The 18,894-nt window shown below is 41.5% G+C and overlaps 1 protein-coding gene across 4 annotated transcripts in view; it reads right to left on the bottom strand.

Moving 5' to 3' along the window:
• Positions 1–17,176, bottom strand: part of WDR26 (WD repeat domain 26) — a 31,678-nt gene extending 14,502 nt beyond the window's left edge. Inside the window, exons 1-8 of one of the 4 annotated variants that reach the window (XM_074579024.1) lie at positions 14,926–14,999; positions 14,578–14,677; positions 14,384–14,440; positions 7,560–7,696; positions 6,851–6,948; positions 5,872–6,028; positions 4,128–4,184; positions 1,066–1,204 (exon numbers count right to left, since the gene is read on the bottom strand). In XM_074579024.1, the coding sequence (XP_074435125.1) occupies positions 1,066–1,204; positions 4,128–4,184; positions 5,872–6,028; positions 6,851–6,948; positions 7,560–7,696; positions 14,384–14,440; positions 14,578–14,677; positions 14,926–14,969 (789 nt within the window). In that variant the 5' untranslated portion in view covers positions 14,970–14,999. Of the gene's footprint in view, positions 1–1,065; positions 1,205–4,127; positions 4,185–5,871; positions 6,029–6,850; positions 6,949–7,559; positions 7,697–14,383; positions 14,441–14,577; positions 14,678–14,925; positions 15,109–16,340 lie in introns of those variants that run through there. The other 3 variants (XM_074579023.1, XM_074579022.1, XM_074579025.1) reach the window with 3 other exon arrangements.
• Between the last annotated feature and the right edge of the window lie 1,718 nt (positions 17,177–18,894).

The following is an 18,894-nucleotide window of genomic DNA, read 5'->3' as shown; positions in this document are numbered from 1 at the left end:
GGACCCAAATTATATGGCTTCCTAACCTGTAGTGGAAGGAAAGGATTAAATTCAGCTCTCAAATCCTACTGAAAGCCAGTATGGAATTGCAAAAACGTTTCATCTTCCACTTGGCATACCAGTTGGTAGGTTAAAAACTGTACGATTCTTACTTCTGATAGTGTTTTACAAGCGTTAACAACTTCAAATACTGTGTGCGTATGTTCGAGTTTATTCAGTTTTCAAGTGTTATGAAATACATGGACATACTTTCATATCACTTCCACCAATCAATTAAAACAGTCTTAGATTCACTGCTCAATCTTTTTATTTACGTAACAATACATAAATCTTGTAGATGTAGGATATTTCATATAAGAGAAACAGTGCCACATATTAGTATCAAATCCTAAAACCACAGTCTGTAAGAAAATGGATGGGTATACTTCCACATGTCAGTGAATTCTGACAAGTGTTTAAATCCTCGCCTCAAGCCAAGGCAAATCTTACAACAGCAACTGGCATGGAGTGGTATAATGATACAACTTCAGTTTAGCACATACCATTTTGTTACTCAGAACTAAGTTAATAAATGGTGAAATGGATAGAGTAGTTGGATCCAAGTGTACTAGTAGTAATAACAAGGGAACAGAAAGGGGTTAGGCACATACACAGATTAGAAGTACTGCTAGTAAGAGTGACTAGAAGAAAGATTCCTCACTGCCATGCCCCTTCCACTCTCACCCAATGCTTCTCGAGCCCTTCCAGCTGAGAAGCTCCCCTGGAGGGCATCAGCAGGCTCTACCATGTGGTACCAGCTAGGGGCACACAAAGCTCCTGCCCCAAAGCAGCCAACAGTTCAAGCCTGTTACACTCAGGCTTGTGAGTTTTCAATGTCCTCCTTCACCAACTCACACTGACTGTGATCTTCAGTCTTTTACACCCTAGAGAAATACCCTAGTCGGCAGCTACAATACATGTTAGCCTGTCATACAAAAAAAAAAAAAAATCAAAGAATCCTAGAAAGAGAAAAAAAAGAGGGAAGTGAAAGACAAATCATACACATTTAAGATGCTGCACACTTACTGGATCAACCTGCCATATAATAACAGTTGTGTCCTTAGATCCCGTTGCTAGTTTAGTGCCATCATTGGAGAATTTACAGAACCACACTTCATTACAGTGCTCCGTTAGTATCTGCTGTGTATAGCATGGGAACTGTTTCCTGGGAAAAGAAAAGGATGGATTCACAGATTAATAAGAAAGCACTAAGATTTTTTTTAAAATTGAGCTAGCAAAAATTAAAACAAAAACTTATTTAAGTGTAAGAGCAGACAACTTGGAAAAATCCCCTATTAACAGCTGCTTCAAATAAGCACAGAATGAAGTGTCTTATCTGGTAAAAAGCTGATACCACCAAGCGATCGTAACTAATTTTAAGAACTTAGAACTACTCCTATTCCACTTGCATAATTTATTCCAAATTACATGAAAGCATAAGAAAACTGACCTCATTAGGAGTGTAACAGTAATTACTATACGCTTCTATGATGTATAAGGAAAATACTGGAGTCCAAACTCTTTGAACCCTACATGCAATGTTTTGTTTACATGTGAGGTTTCTGTAACTACCTAACTCGCTTAGCTGTATCTTGCCAAATCTTTAGGAGTGATTCTTACATAAAAGTGGAGTAAAAGAAGTCTTCTTTTTCTTGAACGTGATCTTGCAGTAAGTTAGGTGTTTCCTTCCCTTCATTTTGTGCCATTTTTCACTTTCTTTGCATAACTAACATGATACCATTATGAGCTTTCAAGTTGAACTGTTTTCCCTCACAAAATCTATGTTATTTTGTAAAACATTAAGTGTTTATCAAACAAAGTATTATATGATAAACTACTGAAGGAGAAGAGTCAAACATTTCTCCAGAGCTAATATTTAATCTTCTAGTTACATACTGAGGAAAAGCTAACAGTCAAAATATGAAGTTAGGCAAGCACTAGAGACAAATTTTATTTTATTTATAGCTTGCCCACTGTACAAGAATTTTAGAGCTAAGCTAAAATCAATGTAGGCTTTTACAGTAGATGACTGCTTTTATAAGTAGTACTCCAGTTAACTACAAGTTCATTGTTCAGAGGCACTAAAAGGTAGTCTCTAACCATAGACGTTGTTTCTTGAACTGCAGGGATCCCGAAGCGGTTTAGTCTTACATTGAGTTTTTATGGTGCTCAGTGCCAACAGGGCAACACAACTCTAATGGGACACAGCAGTACTAATGTAACAACGACGGTCTCTGTGAACATACTTATCCATGGACATAAACTGGCCTAAAAGAAACCTAAAAACCCAACACCCTACTTCCTGTAAATTTGCATTTAAAAATACAGTTTGGTGGTAGCCAGGCTGACAGACACCAAAAAAACTACTTCTTATCAGAAGCTAGAAAAATTTCTGCTTAATACAGCGTCTATATATTCTCAATCCATTTTCTTTTACTAGAAGATGCTTCCTATACTCCCTGCTTAAAGACTATTGAGCAGCACTAAGAACCATACATCCCTCACTTCCCGTCTTATGGTAGAGGAGGACAGACAAAGTGTACATGTACATATACATATCCGTAGTTGGCTTCCTTGGGTATGTCTACTTACTCGTTTATAGAGAAACACAAGTCTGTTCCGCTCCCGCTTTAAGCTGACCAAGAGCTGTCTAGTTGCCACTAGAACAACACTGAGCCCAAGGTAAAAAGCCCCACCCATGAAAGAAGACTTTGTTTTCCTTGAAGTCTAGAGGGAAGTAGGCAAGCCCTTATATAGATATGTGCACCTACAGGAAGAGCATTTCATTATTATTTAGTCACATTGTAATAAGTTAATGTTTTTCCTCAGAGCAGCAATTTGTTCTAGAAGGTGAAAGAGTCTTTATCCATAATACGAAGTACAAGGGGCACACTGTGTCCCAAAAGAGCCTTTTCCAGCATATTCCATTTAAAAAAAAAAATACCCTATAGAACAATAGCTCTTGTATTTTAAAGCATAAAGAAAAACAGCCAAGGTTTTGCAGACATGAAAAGCAAGCAGCATAATGCTGGAGGACACAAGTTCCATAGTAAGGTGGTCTTTAGGTTCCTAAAAAAGGTAACAGGCACAGTCGATACAGCTGCTGCAGACATGTCCCAGTATTGAACTATGCTATTTGCAATCCAGTCAGATCAGAGTGCTCTCACAAAAAGTTCTCTTCACTTAACTAATGAAACATACAATCCGGCAAGTTTGACTTCACAGGTAGCAAAGCATGCATTAAATAAACCTTCTGCAGGAGGAAATAGCAGCAGTCTTGAAACAAGAAATCAAAACCAGTTGTTACCAGTTTCTGGTTTTGGTAATTAGGTATTGTTGTAGCTCAGAGGTTTTTAATTTTTTCTTTTTTGAAGTGTTTCATTACAAATTGTTCTGTTCAGCACAATACACTTGAATCATGTTGTTCACATACTGAAACAAAGTATCTAATAAAGTTATCTGTTGTATTTACAGAAGTTCAAAATCATAAATAAAACATCAAAGAGATACTTTTTTATTCCTTGTACATACAACAGAAGATCTATTCCTCAACTTCCAAAATGGTTCTTTTTCAAAAATGCTACATTAAGCTAGTACCTAGAAAGCATCAGCATTCACCTCTCATTGGGGCTTCACTGTTTCTAAACTCAGACTAAAGTTTATTTACATGAAAGCAAGACAAAAGAATTTGGGGGGGGAAGCAGAGTGTACCCAAACAAACTGAAACTAGGCTGAAGGCTCTCAAAACAAAAAAAGACCACCCCCAAGAGCATCAATTCTTTATTATCAAAATCTCACACACAATAAGATGAAATCCCTCACCTTCACTCCCAGCAGTTTCTCCCTCTTATCTCCCACTCTTATTAAGTGATTAAGTTTTAGTTAAATATTTTACCTATTAGTGCAATGCAAGCATGCTTGATGAAAATATTGCCAGAAGTCCAAAACAGATTAGTTCCAAATAAAAAAGGGAAAGTTATCAGTGTTCTACCATTTAAGTATTACAGAACTTAAATCATCTAAGCTATTAGACTACTGTTACTTCTGTCAGTTTAATCAAAATTTGGCTTCCACTGTCTTTAACTCACCTCATTATGCCCAAGCATGGCAGCACGTACAGCGCACCACATACTGATCTCAGACCCCTGCAATAGGTAGGTACAATAGGTTGAGTTGAGGACAGAATGGAAGCCTTTATTTTGAAGTGGGTTTTTTTTGAAATTAAAGTAGTCATGAGTATGTATGTATACATACCAAATATGCAAGTTTAGGAAGTACCACATTAGGTGGAAAAGAAAAATAATCCAGACACACCACCTATGGCTAAACTTATGTCAGCAAACAGATTCAGTTAGGTGACATTCAAGTCCAGATTTGTTGCATATACTACCTTATGTCTGGCTTCAGCTAAGTCCAACTTCAGTAAACCATGTTCTTTGCAGTTGGCTTGAATGCTCTTTGGGGTTTGAGTAATCACAAACCCCTACAGAACATCCAATGTTATTTATGGACTTGTAAAAAGACTAAAATTAAATCTCTTTCTATTAGTCTGATTTTAAGAATCACTTCTGAAGTAGGGAAGCCACAATTCCAGTATCTGATAATTTCCAATAGCACTTAAAAGGGGGTACAGTCAAATGTCCATGCACACACAAAACTGCTGCAACAATGTGATGTAGCAGAATTGCAAGCTAGACAATAATCTAAAAAAAGTTACTTGAATACATAAAGTGCCAAGGATATTAATTTTAAAACCTTAACATGGCTACAGTGAGGTACTATGGAAGTCTGCATCTTTAAAAACAGATTCCAAGTAACCCAAGAACGTAAGTCAAAGCAGCCAAGTTCAGAAAGTTTCTACAAGCAAGTTTATCAGCATTTAACTTCCTCAGATGAGCTAACCTTAACATGAAAAAAAAAAGATTCCCTCATAAGCCCAAGGGTTGGCCTGTTACATGAACAAACGTATATGGGTATCATATATTTTATAGCCGTCCTAGCCATGGTTCCCTTATTACACCATGTACAGTTTTCAATAAAAGCTACACTGAGTTTTTAGGTCATCGTCCAAGTTCTGCTGGATGAGAAAAAAACCACTCAAGTCAGCCATTTGTTACAAACAAACATCTTCCTGCTTCGTGTCTACTACGGTATGGCATTCTGAAGATTCAGAATCAGCATTAGTTTTGTTAAAAGTTATCCAGATAGCCTTAAGAGCTAATATGTAGATGTGAGAGTCATTCAATTCTTACTATCTTAAAAATCTGAGAAAGTAGTTCTCTATATCATTCATATTACATATTACGTAAAACAGAAATGTTTACTGCATGTTTCTACCCTGTTTTAACCTTTGCGTCTAAAAGCACCTCACTGGCCACTATTAAAGTTGACTTCATGAAGTATGCTTCAGTAGGTTTTCTGCATTCCAGCAAGCTTGAAGACAGAGTCTGGATAAGTAACATACTAGTGATTCTCCAGAGAAAAAAACAGAGCAATCACGTGTTGATGAATAAACGGACTGGCTGTCCATCATTACAAGAAACAAGTGGCTAAGGATTAGCATAGTAATATATTCTTTTCATACCCATCTGATTAAAATTTTAAGCTTCGTTCTGACTCCATTTACCCCACATCCAGCTACCAAAGTCTCTCATACACACCTTCTCTGCTCCTCCCCCACTACTTATTTAATGAGAACTGTCTTTTTCCAGTCAACACCTGTTAAACCAACTCAGAGAGCTGTCATGTTCCTTTTAACAGTAGGTACAATTAGATTATTTTAAAAGACAAAACACATTGTTGCCCATCTTACAAGTAGCAAGGGTTTCTTACCTACTACAAACATGATCTATTAGCAGCGAGACAGAATCTAGATTACTATCTAGTTTGGTATTATGATATAGGCACCGGTCCCGTTGTAGTTCCACGGCCTGACGTAGCAGGTTCTGTAAACGCCTTGGAGGAAGCATCACTGATGGGGGTAGATACGCTTTAGAAGAGTAATAAAACAAAACAAAGGTATATCAAAACCAAGTTAGAAGTAACAGCATATTTTGATTTGAGTGTTTTTGGAAAAGACCTTAGTAAATAAAGCTTAAAAGCTACAGGAAAAAAGTGCACACAGCTTGTCAAATTTACAGCTATACATCGGGAATTAGAAACACGAACTTCTGAAAAGCAGAACTGTATGCAAGGTATTTGTAGTTATAGCACATGTTATCCTGGCCAAGAAGCACCGTTTACACAAGCTAACTCAAAACCCAGTATTTAACAAAATATTTTAAATAATAAAACAACAGCATCAGCTGTGTTCATTTAAGGAATTCTCTATTAACACTATCAAAATAAAGAATACCATGGGTTTTTACAACTCTGATACATAGTATTACACCAGCCACAAGAAAGAGGAAGAACTGTAATTCATAACAAAGTCTGAGACCACTATCAACCAGTACTAGTATCACTAGTGGTTACAGGCCACTCTTCGTTTTATCCTCTCAGTATAGCTGGCATTTACAGAACACTCTCCGCCACTCTGAACTGCATATTTAGTCACCAAGTTATACTATTACTGCATGCAGCAGAACTAAGAAATACAAGTTCCTATTACAAACAGTTTATCAGAGACAGCAAAAGGTTAGATACAGAAGACCAAAGGGTATAGGCATCTAAAGATATCCCCATTAACAAAGAAATACAAAAACAACAACTAGCAAATGCAGTTAAAGTCAATTCCCTGGGATATGTCATTATGTAAGATGTACCAGATTTTCAGAGGTGGGAATAAATTCTAAACACTAGAACATCTTACTCTGGAGTTTGTCCAAAAGTTTAGATCTGGAAGCTGTTCCTTTCCCTTCCCACTCTGCTTTTGCACGCAAGTCTTCTGCATGGCTACACATCAGATACCTGTTTGAAAAAAGCGCACACACACCAACAGACCAAGTCTTTCTGGAATCATTCTTTTCACTTTTAAGCATGATATATATCATAACATTCTTAACGAACTGGAAACAGATGACTTAAGCTTGAGACTGATAGGAAAAAAGGCAAGGAACTATTCCACACAAACATGCATCACCTTCAGAAGCATCTACAAATTGGCAATAGAAGTAAACAAACACGGACAGATTTTAGGAAGTTAGAAATGTCTTATTTTCATCTAAGAACAAACCAGACTATATTCACTTACTCATTAAATTTAAGAAAACAGGTTAATAATTCAAGATCAGATGACCATGCATGTGTATGTATTAATTTGAGTTCTAGTATTACAAAAGTAAATCATAATCAGGTTGTTTTCAAGCATCTGAAACAGAATATTGTCTACTGAACAGTCTTCTTTACTCGCCATTTTAGCATATCTCACTACAGCTTATTAATCAACAGGATAATAGCTTTAATATAGTTTGAGGTGTTTGTTTGGTTTTTTTTTTTTTCTTTCACAGTGTCAGCTATCAAGACCTAGATAATTCCTTTGAAAATCCCACCGAAAGGGCTCTCAAAGTCCAAACACTTACCCACTGAGGACATGAATGCGTTCTGTATTGTATTTCAGAGGCGTCAGTTCACAGCGTAGAACTTGAAGTGCCTCCAGGACCTTGCCATCCTCCAGGTATTCCAGGTACTTCTGCTGCAGCAGCAAAAACTTCATCCTCTGACATGACAGAAAGCAGCAGTCAGGGGAAAAAGGTTGACTGAAGTTTCAGAAAACGTTTGAGCCTAAACAGAACAGTAGAAACCATTCTACTATGCCCTTCAGAAATACAGCTATATGTAATGTTTCATTACTTATTTTCTTTTTCCTGGGTTTTTCAACAACAGTGCAGCGATTAAGTTAGCCATGAATTCCCTTCCTGCCTTAAGGGCTCCAAGTATCTTCCTATCTCATTTCTCGGATTGCCCCTTCAACTTGTCTCATTTTCACACTCACTCCCTTTTCAGTCACCCTTCTTCAAACCCTGAATTAGACGGGCTTCCCAATCTTACATTCTATCAAGAAAAGCACCCAAAAGCAGATAATCACATACTTAGGACTGCATCACAGCACACAACACAACAGGCCCACTCAACAAGTGCTCATCCTGCTTACATAGGAGCTGACATGGAATGTTTGCATAGCCACATAACATACAGCAATAACAAATCGACACTGCCTGAGGTTTTGTTTTGCAGTTCCATGTTAAATTGTTTTCCCTGTGTGTTGTATCATTTTTCAGGATTACAGAAAAAAAAATAGTTTCCTATATTTAGAAACCACTTCTCAGAAGTAATCACTGCTATTTCATAGTGTTCCTTTCATCTTGTACAGTTTTTGGTTGTTTTCCTTTAAAAAAAAACAATCAAGCCTGCTATTCCAACAACAAATGTTTGTGGATTAAAAAAAAAAAAAAAAAGAAAAATCAAGTATTCATTTACTATATTCAAAAACCTGAAGTCCAAGAAGTTTCTAATATCAATTTATTAGAAACACAGTTTGGTTGTTTCCAGATGAAACCAACTATTCTGTGTTTGCACATCTTCTTTACAGTTACCAGAGAGAAAAGACATTTCCGGTCCACAAGACTCACCAGGTTAAAGAAGAAAAATAAATTCTGAAGACAGATCACTGAGAAACAGAACGAAGATTAAGTGTAGCAAATTACATTTGCTTTTCTAATGAATACACCACCAGTTCAATCGCTGTTTTCCTTTGCTTTGTCAGACCTCAGGCACCTCATTATTTTCATGCTCATATTTGGTCAATGTTTACTCAGTTTCAAACACACTGCTAGCCGCCTTAAGTAGAGGGATAATCATGAAGTTTAAGATGTTCCTGTCCTATTAAAGCTTACATGAAACTTTAAGGCTTACTATGTGTAAAATCCAAAGTTAAAGCATAAGACACCCTTAGCTTTCACAGATGTTCAGTTCTTCAAAAGAGTAAAATTTCTACGTATGGTGCTATTAACTTACCACACAGCTTTGTGAAGCATAAAACATTACATAGTAAAGGTGATTTATGTTCTAACATGTCTGTAGTACTCTATTGTCCCGTACATGACAGGCAAACAATATTACATTCCCTATCCTGTTGCTTAGTTTATTTGGAATGTTAGAGCATCACTGTATGTTTTTTCCAGGTGAAGACAACACTTTTTGGTGTTCTGCCATGTAGACAAGCAAAAGAAAGATATCCCAATTATTTACAGCCTCAGTGGTTGGTTCTATGCAGTGAGCCAGCAGACCTCACACTGCTGGCTTATATACTAGCAGCAGGTGGGATAAGAGCTTCCTCTCACAGCTATGCACATGCTCACTGGGATGCATGGAGGTGCTCAGGTAGTAGCCACATACCATACTTCACTCCTCTTGGTCACCTCATACTGATGATCACCATCAGATTAAAAAATAATGTTATTTCCAGCTTGTAATAAAAACCATAATCCCTCCAACTCTTCCTTCTCCATTCACTGCATCTAATATAAAGTTATATCATCTTTCCCTTAAATGTGATAACCATATCTGTGTCTAATTACTCCCTACTTTTAGGACTTGGCATGTTAGTTTCATTTCTTTAGAGGAAAAAGTAAAAAGTGCAGAAAACCCTAAAAAACAGTTTTTGCAACACCAGTCCTAACAATTCCATGGTAGCATTACAGGAACACTACCATGCAGAACGCTGTTGCCAAGTTATCCAAAGAGGTACAACTTCAGAACTTATAATTTAAAAAAAGAAAAGTCATCAGCGTCATGTGTGACTTTGGCATATTAGAAATATAAAAGCCTCCAGAACAACACAGCACTGTACACTTCATGCAGGAGTCTACTGTTAACATAATGGAGAATTAGTACAAAAGATAAGTTACAATTTAAAACTGCTTATCTACAGCAAAAGGCAGGGACTAGAGTAAAATGTTGATAGGGAAGTTAAACTGATTTTCTAAGCTATTTTGATAACTGCTCCAAAACTTGCCCTACAGCATACTCAAACAACAGCATGAATACAACCTCCGTAAGGCAAGTCACACTCCAGTGACATCGTATTTCAAGTCTTTTTTTTTTTTTTTTTTTTTTTTTTTTTTTTTTAATATCGGGACACTCATGGCCTCCTGCCACTTATTTTTGTGCAACTATAGACTTTGCTGACAGATTTCACTGAACAGCTGAATTTTGTCTTCATTTTCCCCTCAACTACTTATATACCCTACTAACAGTATTCCTAATTACTTCCAATACCACCTTCTTAGGGTAGATAAGACTATTTTGAGTACATCATCTCTTCTCTTCTAGAGCCCAAATAACCTCTGCTATAGAAGGAAAGAGAACTGTTTATAATGTCAACTGTAAAGTAAAAATCCCACCACTTAAGTAGAATAGAACGAGTATAAAACTGATATGACACATCGCACCCAGAACAGCTTACTCATTCTCCATATTCTTTATCTGCTTTCCAAAGAAGGGAAATAAGAGTTATCATAATCCAAAATTATACCATGTACAATGTAACAGAAGTGCCTGGGATTTGTTGTTATCGTCTCAGTGTTTGTAATGGAGATTCAACATCATTACACTCCTTGCTGTTGAACAACTTAAACCCAGACACCACCATCACTTAGCTTATAGCAAAGATTCTTCATGCCATAAGACCCATGGAAGAGCACAACACACCAGTTTCATCACTGCAGTCTGGCTGGTTCTATTCAGTTATTACTACTTCATCCTGTCTTTCAACTCTAGAGAGAGGACAAGGATAAAGTGCATTACTTTGTTGTTTCTAGAAGCTATTACTTCAGTGCAAGTTGAACCTCTGACCACCCTGGGGCAACACTAAGAGTTAACAGATTTACCGGGTGGGGGGGGTGGGGGGTGGGGGGGGAAGAGGTTGTTTTAATGTATGTACTAATTAGCACTTTGCTTTCTTCAAACTACAGCCTTTGATTACTAACATGAATGCTTAGTACTTTACTGCTTGATTGTCCTAATCATTAGTAGGAACCCACCTTGCAGAATCTTAAATTCTAGGAAGTTTTGCACGCACTGTGATTCACCATCACTAAGTAACTGAAGGTGAAAGCTTCAGCAACACAACTGTGAAAATACAGGACAAGCGTCCTCCCACAGTCAAGAAACTGGGCCATTTTGATCACTGGTTATGGTAGCAAAGCTTCAGAAGTTTAAAGACTAAAATGTATAACTACCTAATTTTAGGATTAGGTTTTGGTTATTTTTGACCTGCATATCTTAATAAGCTCCACAACAGTTTTATCACTGTACTAAGAGTTCAAAATAAATAAGTAAACACTGCTTAAACAACTCGTCTTTGAAATGAACAAGGTAACTAAAAGACATGCTGAAATCATCACCTGATGTTTCAAGACATAAACCCAACACAGTAGCTATCTGCTTGAAGCCTCTTAAAACTAAGACCCCAATTTTCATCACTTTGTACTTGTTATTACTTTGGTAGTCTTGTAAAACACTGACAAGAGCACTTAAAAAACATCAAAAACTTAAGTGTAAGACTTGATAACATAAAGGGAAAAAAATATTCTGGCCTGTAGAATTTAACAAGACTTCAACCATATCAAATCCTGTCACTTAATGAGTAATTCAATCTAACAGGGAACTGCCTTTAACACTGGTAGCAAGAGAGACACCCGACAGGCAGGTGGAGCACTCTGCTCCGACAAGAAGATATAAATCACCTTTTTTTGTTTATTGCCTGCTGCGGGCTGTATACCTCCAGCACTGGGTGAAAGCCCCATTTAAGTAAAAGAAAATAAAAAGTAAAGAGGACAATTTGGAAGTATATTCTAGATGACTATAGAGGAATAATCTCCAGATTTCTTCCCAGGTTAAATTAGTTACCCAAGACAGATGCCGTAACATGCCCAAGTAATCCTAAAGTAAGCAAAGCCTCGGGCTGGCTTGAAGCTGATATCTTCTAAACATTACTCAGGGAAAAATAACATGCTTGAATCAACTATAAAGTTTTCCTACAGTTTGTCTCAAGACAGCTGTATCTTATATGCTGTAAAAGTAAACATGACTAATCACACACTATATAGCACTTAGTTGTGTTGACACAAATAAAAATAGCAGACTGTGGTGTCCCCCCCCAACATATCAACACACAGCATCAAAGGTTTACAAATTGAGATCAGCCATTTCAGAGTTAGTGTTTTCACCTGTAGAACTTACAGCACTTTGCAGAAGTAAGGAAATTAAGACAGGAGTAGAATTTTCAAAATACATACACATTGCCTTCACAGACCAGACATTTCAAAAGCAGCTATATATCCTGGTTATTTTGTCCAGGTCATATTAACTATAAGTAAAACAAAAAACAAACACAAACCAAAACACCACACACACACACCCTACTTTGTTAAATACTCTGTGTCATCTAAACTTTTACATACCCATTCTTCTTGTACGCACACATTTTTGAAAGATCTAGTCATATAGCATGAGTCACATGTCAGGAAACCCAAAATCTAATTTTCTGTTTTCAAAGAGCTACCTGCAGTAGTATCTTGTCTGGACTTTCCCTAATCAAGACATTTATCATCTTCAATAGTTCTGACTTAGTTGCAGTTGGGATTACCTACGAGCATAAAGCATGCCTCCTTACCTTTAATGATCTTTCACTAATTTTCCGGGTGCTGACTATACTAATACCACCCGTAATCTCAACCATGTACAAAAAAGCTGGGTGGGGTGGGAGGTGGAGACAGCACGCAGGCAATGGAGTACGCATGAGCTCAACTTATCCTTGCAAGTCAGTATTGTCTTGCTAACACAGACATGCAAGACACTTATACTGTTATCTGTTTTAAATTTATGAAGTTTATATAAAGGAGAGTAAGTTTAAAAAGAAAATAATTCATATTTGGTTCAGGTGAAGTTTACTCTAAACCAAGTATTTTTATTGCACTAAGCTTAATTCAAGCAGTTAGACATCAACATTAAAGAAGAGCATGCTTTCAGAGCCCTCCAAAACAACAGAAGGAAAACATCCCCTTTTTCCTCAAATTAAGTTCTCCAAAAAGTACAATGCTGATACTCAGTTAAAACTCGTGACTCCCATACATGTAAAACACTTTAATACCACAGAGAAACTTGATAACTCCAGAATTTCAAAACATGAGAAAAATCTGCTTCAAAGGACCATTTGTATTCACATAAAATGGTTTCATACTTCAGTCTCCACAAACTATTGAAAGCTGCATGCAATATTCTAAACTATTTGAACAGTAAGTCTTACGTATATCAAAGTCTTTGAGAAAAGAGAAAGTGAACTACTAGTCAAATTAAGAGATGCTAAGCTTTGGCCAAATTAATGGAACAGAATGTAAACTTCTCTCGAGGACCCTCTGATGTTTTGTTAAACATCTGTTTTTCCTACTTCACTTCCTGTTCTTTCTTTCTGTCCCTCCCCCAGACAGGAAATTGTCTTGACAACAAATGAATCAGCTAGAAGTAGAGCTAAGCAGCCATCAGCTGATTCTTCATTGTTGACAGTTACAGACACTTCAAAAAAAGCCCTGCTACTGTTTTCTTCCTAAGTGACCTTAGTCATTCTAACTTCATTTCATTACAATCAACATTTAAACAAAACAGAACAAGCCATTTGAAGAGCTAAGTAATGACTTTTTGGTATCTAGAGACAGAAAAATGAAACCAAGAAATACTTTCCTCAAAGTACCTGAAATCATAACCACCCATATTGTAATTGTCAAGTCACGGGACCTACAAATCTCTATTTCTAGGTTCATCTTTAAAAAAAAAAAAAAGCCAGCCAAAGAGAAAAAGCTCTAAATAAAATCCTGAACAGCAATACAAATACATTTGCTCTTTAGAAGCCATCTGGAAAAGCAACAGCATTGTTCATGGTCTATAGCAGCCTCTATATTCTTGTAATGTGCTATTACAATGCCAATTCCACATTTTGTTTCTAAACTTCTCTTCCCTCAAGAAAACCTAACTCCCATAAACACCGCAGAGATTATGAGAAGTATTTCAAGTTTGAAATTAATAGTCAACATAGGCAGTTTCTACAGAAACTGACCTATTTTAGGACTGTTACAGGATTTATATTTTATCAGTTAAGCATGTTTAACAAAGTTTAAACATTCAGTACACCAAATATTAGCCTCAATACTTTTGGGCTTCCTATCTCACATTCTAAAAAAGAATTAAAAAGTTCAGATTAGTGTGACGTTTGTGATAGCATGCAAGCCACTTAAAGTAAACAAAAAAGAAAACAAGAACTACAGACAACCAACTCCATAGTGAAAGATTACATCACTACAATTAGTCCAACTATACAGCTCTGAAAGAGTTCAAGTGTGCCTCTTACCACAATTGCATGCGGAGAATGCACTAAGGCCTTAAGTTCATTCAGGTCGTTCTCAGCCTGCAGAAATGGGCATAAGAAAAAAAAACAACAAAAAAACAAACAAAAAAGTATATAAGGAGGGTGGATTTTGAATTCTCTCACAGATACTATAAATTTAAACAGTGGTTAATACAGTCCTATAAGCCCTACGTTACCTTATCCCATTCTCCTTCCATGACATGATTGCGGAATTTGGTAGCAGAAGGATGTTCTAAACGACATCCTGACTCTTGCATGAGAAGATCAACAGTCTGGCTGCAGGAGAGATACAGTGTAAAAAAACCCGACCAGTTTTACCCTCACAAATATACCGCCTGCTATGATAACAATTAACCATATTTAAAAGTAACTTTATTAAAGTAAGAATACTGTGACCAGGTTCAGACGCTTGTCCAAAAAGACTATCTCAGTTGCCCGAGACATGTAAACAGCTACCTATAGCCAAAGCAAGTTGTCAATGAGCTTGAAAGCTTTGCTGAAGTACCATAAAGTATGTGACTTACCAGCCACCACAAACAGCCATCCCTGCACAGAAGATAGACTTCATGAAGGAAGATACAGACTAGAAAGCTGTTAGCTACTGGCTACTATCCCCTGCCCCCTCCCTCTCCCCCCAAAACAATATGGAGAGCTACTACATCTGCCACAGGCCTAAGTTTTTCTTCTTCATCACATATTAAAAGACCAGCTCCTTAAAACAAAATAAACAAACTCATGAACCTGTAGCCCTCCCCCTTTTACACTAAAAATAGCTTATTTACTGTGGTGTCGTCTATGAACAGTCACGAGTTGTCTGCTGCTGTAAACTTGCCTCTTGTGTCAGAGGCAATTTATTTTATGTACTGAGTTCTTTCTAGTTGGCCTATTCCACAGTGTGTTTTGAAGGCTTCTTTTGTGGTAGCTACATGAAGACTTTGCAGGATTTCTCTAGCCCCCTTCCAAAATCATGACATGTTGGCTTTAGCTTCACTCACGAAGTGAGCGTTGCGATTAAATTCTTAGGCTTCCCCGACTCCGCTGGGAAATTATTTTTCCTATGCTGATTTTGAGAAAGCGCCAACATACTTGTTTCTAGTCGACAGATAAGATTATTATCAAAAACACGTGTCCAGCACAAATCTGCAGAGGCCTTCGCCATCTACAGGGACGAAGGTTTTCAGAGTGAAACCAAACAGCCTATTTAAGTGGCAGTTCAGCCTGCGCTCGCTTCCTCCCAGCTGACAAGCCAAATCTTGGAGCTCATCTGCAAGAGAGCCGCTCCCCGCTGCCACCACCCCCCCCGCCCCCCAACGCCGAGCTGCGGGCTCCATTATGTTTACCAGATAACTTCTCCCCCACTAACACATTTGTATTGATCTGCCCTTATCGGTGTGCAACTCGACTTCCATATTGCCATCCCTGGCAGGGGAAGCTCCTGGGCCTGTCCCTTCACAGGCAGCCCGCCTGGTACACACCGAACTGACCGCCACGGCCTTAGAAAACACATCTCCGGCTCCATTTTTTTTATTTATTATTATTTATTTTTTATTTTGCGAGCGGGCCTGTCCCCACTGCTCTGCCTCGCACCCAAGCACTGGTCTCTCCTCTCTGGGGACTACTAGGCAGCCACAGGGGTAGTTTTTGCCACCAACCCCACTCTCCCACCACCTTTCCCCCCGGCAGGTCCCTTCCTCTCCCCCCGCCCCAGCTCCCCCATCCTCCGCGGGGACCGCCGGCCCCCTGCGACCCCACCGCCCCCTCCCCGCGGCGGGGCGCATGTGTGTGCGGGGCCTCCCCCGGCCCCACCGACGCCCTTCGGTCAGGGCGACCCGGCCGGCGCGGGGAGGGAAGGAGCCACCCCCCCAGCACCCCCTCCTCGCCCCCGGCTGCGGTCCCACTCGCCCAACCGCGGCCTCCCCCGGCCTCCGCGGCCACTTACTTGAGGCCCAGGCCGTGAAGGTGCTGCCCGATCAGCCGGATCACGTCCTCATCGGACTGCGAGAGCCGCTTCTTCTTCTTCAGGGCGCTGCCGCCGCCGCCCCCGAGCTCCGCGGCGGCCGGGCCGGGGCCCCCGGCGGCGGGCACCCCGTTGTTGACGCTGAGGCCACCGGGGCTGCCGCCACCGCTGTTGGCCGAGGGCAGCAGCCCGTTGGCGTGGGCCAGCTGGTCGCCGGCGGCCGTGCCCGCCGAGGCCTCGCCGTTCTGGGCGCCCAGGCAGCCCAGCTCCGGGCCCGCCGGCCCCTGCGGCGGCTGCTGCTGCTGCTGCTGGCCCCCTCCTGCCCCGTTAGCCTGCATGGCGCTGCCGACGCCGCTGCTGCTGCTGCCGCCTCTGTGCGGGGCGGCGGCGGGGGCGAGCCCGGCGGGGAGCGAGGGGGACTGGGACGAGGTGAGGCCTGCTCTGCCCGCGGAAGCCCCGGGCTCTCCTGCTCCCTCCACCGCCGCCGCCGGGGAGGCCCGGGCTTTCTTCCGCGGGGGCGGGGAGGCTCCGCCGGTGTCCGAGTCGGAGGAGGAGGAAGCGGAGGCCAGAGTTTCCTCGCCGAGAGCGGCCGTGGTGGGAAGCCGGGGGGGCGAGGAGGGGGGAGGCGGGGGAAGGGGGGGCGGCGGGGGTGAGGGGAGGCGGAGCGGGGCCCTGTGCCCCCCGGGGGTCCCGGAGGCAGCGCCGCCGCCCGCTCGGGGCTCCCTCTGGCGATGGCGGCCGCCGCTGCCCTGAGCCCCCGCCCGGCAGCCCCAGGCGCCCGGCCCGCTCCGCTCGCTGCCCGCTGGGTTTGTCTTCTCTCAGCCCAGCTGCAGCCTAATGGAGTCCGGGCCGGGACGTCACAGGAAATTCCTATACTGCCCCCTACACACACTTCCGCCGCCCGGGGCTGGGGGTGGGGTATGGGCCCTATAGGTGCCGGGGGGCGGCGGCGGGGCAGGCCGCGGGGTCGCCGCCGACGCCCCGACGGGGCCTCCTGGGCCGCCGCCGGCCGCCCCCGGCCGGGTCCGGGGTGGGCCGCCGCCTATCGGGGGGACACAGGCGTCCTGCCCGGGGGATCCCGGGGGTCCTGAGGGTGTGCGGTCCCAGGGCGAGAGCTCGATGGCGGAGACGTGTGAGGGTGTGTGTGGTGGGCATGCACGATGTGCGCCCACCGCCCCGACACGTCACCGGGCCCCGTAATGCAGCAGAGGTGACCGGGCAGAGGAGGGTTACGATAATTTCCTGAAGCAATCTGTTTTGTTTTGTTGGGTTTTTTTCCTAAAAAAAAAGGCAGAAATGCTCAATGAATTCGCATTCTGTCGTTGGCCAAGTTGGTTGCTGGAAGAGTTTGGACCCGCTGCTGGTCTTGTCTTTTGCAGTTGCTGCGTGCATTGGCACAGAAGCGGGGGGAACATGACGTTTTTGCCATAGATCTTCCAGAAACGTTGAGAGTTGGGGCACATGTGTCCGGACAGGGTATCGGAAGACAGCTAGGCGTTTTGGGGGTCCCAGTCTCTACTCTGAGGTGTCTCCCTCCCATCCCCTACTGTGCGATGGAGGGGAAACTCCAGTCCTCAGCCAAGTCTCTAGTCAAAAGTCATGAGACGAGTGAAATCTTGGGTCTTTAAAAATAGTGTCTTGAAATAATACGTTGTGTGTTACTTGGTTTAGAGCCTGGAATTTTCATTTTTTATATTCTCAAGCTTTTCTCCAAAACCCAAAAGGAAATAACAGAACTTTTATTTTTTCTTAATGAAAGCTGAGATTAACATCTAATCATCTGCGCCTTCAGAAGCTGAGCTTTTAGGAGCACTGAAGGTTACCGACTTACGTTAAAATGCTAAGTTTGGACAACAGTGCTTTCTTTCAAGTGCAGTTTTGAAGAAGTCTGGCTGAGGGAAACCATGGGCCCAAGACCAGTCTGTGAAGAGACAAAATCCATGAAAGGAATGAAACCAGAGAAGATGACACCTCATGGAAGCCTTGGCAATTGAAGTAGGTCCTGTACCGTGTCCCTGTGTAGGGACCTCGGAAGGTGTTTGATGCCAGCTGAAGCACTCTTACACCAGAGGGAGAGGTTGGAAAGAGGGCTGTCACTGAGCACTGCCCAGGTGTGGCCGTAGGGTTAAATTCAGCATTGGTCTTCTGGAGAGAAACATGCTGATTTTGTCTTCCTTGGCTCACCAGCCATTGCCGGAGAAGGCATTGCTTGTGTTTTAGCCACTTCACCACTGCCGTATCTCCTCTCATCTCCATTGCTCTGTCTTTTCATCGTTCTTGGGGTCTTCTTTCTCAGTCCTTCCCCTCCCCAGGTGCCATCACTGAATCAGTAATTCAAAGATTTGAGTAAAGATGACAGGAACAGTACAGAGAGCAGCATAGACCCTGTGACGGCACCTGAAAGTGAACTCTAAAGAGTAAGACTGGGTTTTCAGGAAGGTGAAGTTGCCCATCATTCTTTCCTGACCTTGTGCCTCAGTGTCCAGGGTGAAAACCCCTTCCCACCATTCCAGTTTGTGCCACTGTCCCTCCAGCT

This window comes from Larus michahellis, chromosome 3 (assembly GCF_964199755.1).
Source record: "Larus michahellis chromosome 3, bLarMic1.1, whole genome shotgun sequence".
Taxonomy (NCBI): Eukaryota; Metazoa; Chordata; class Aves; order Charadriiformes; family Laridae; genus Larus; species Larus michahellis.
The sequence above is the reverse complement of the archived record's forward strand: the minus strand, read 5'-3'. Positions and strand labels throughout refer to the sequence as shown.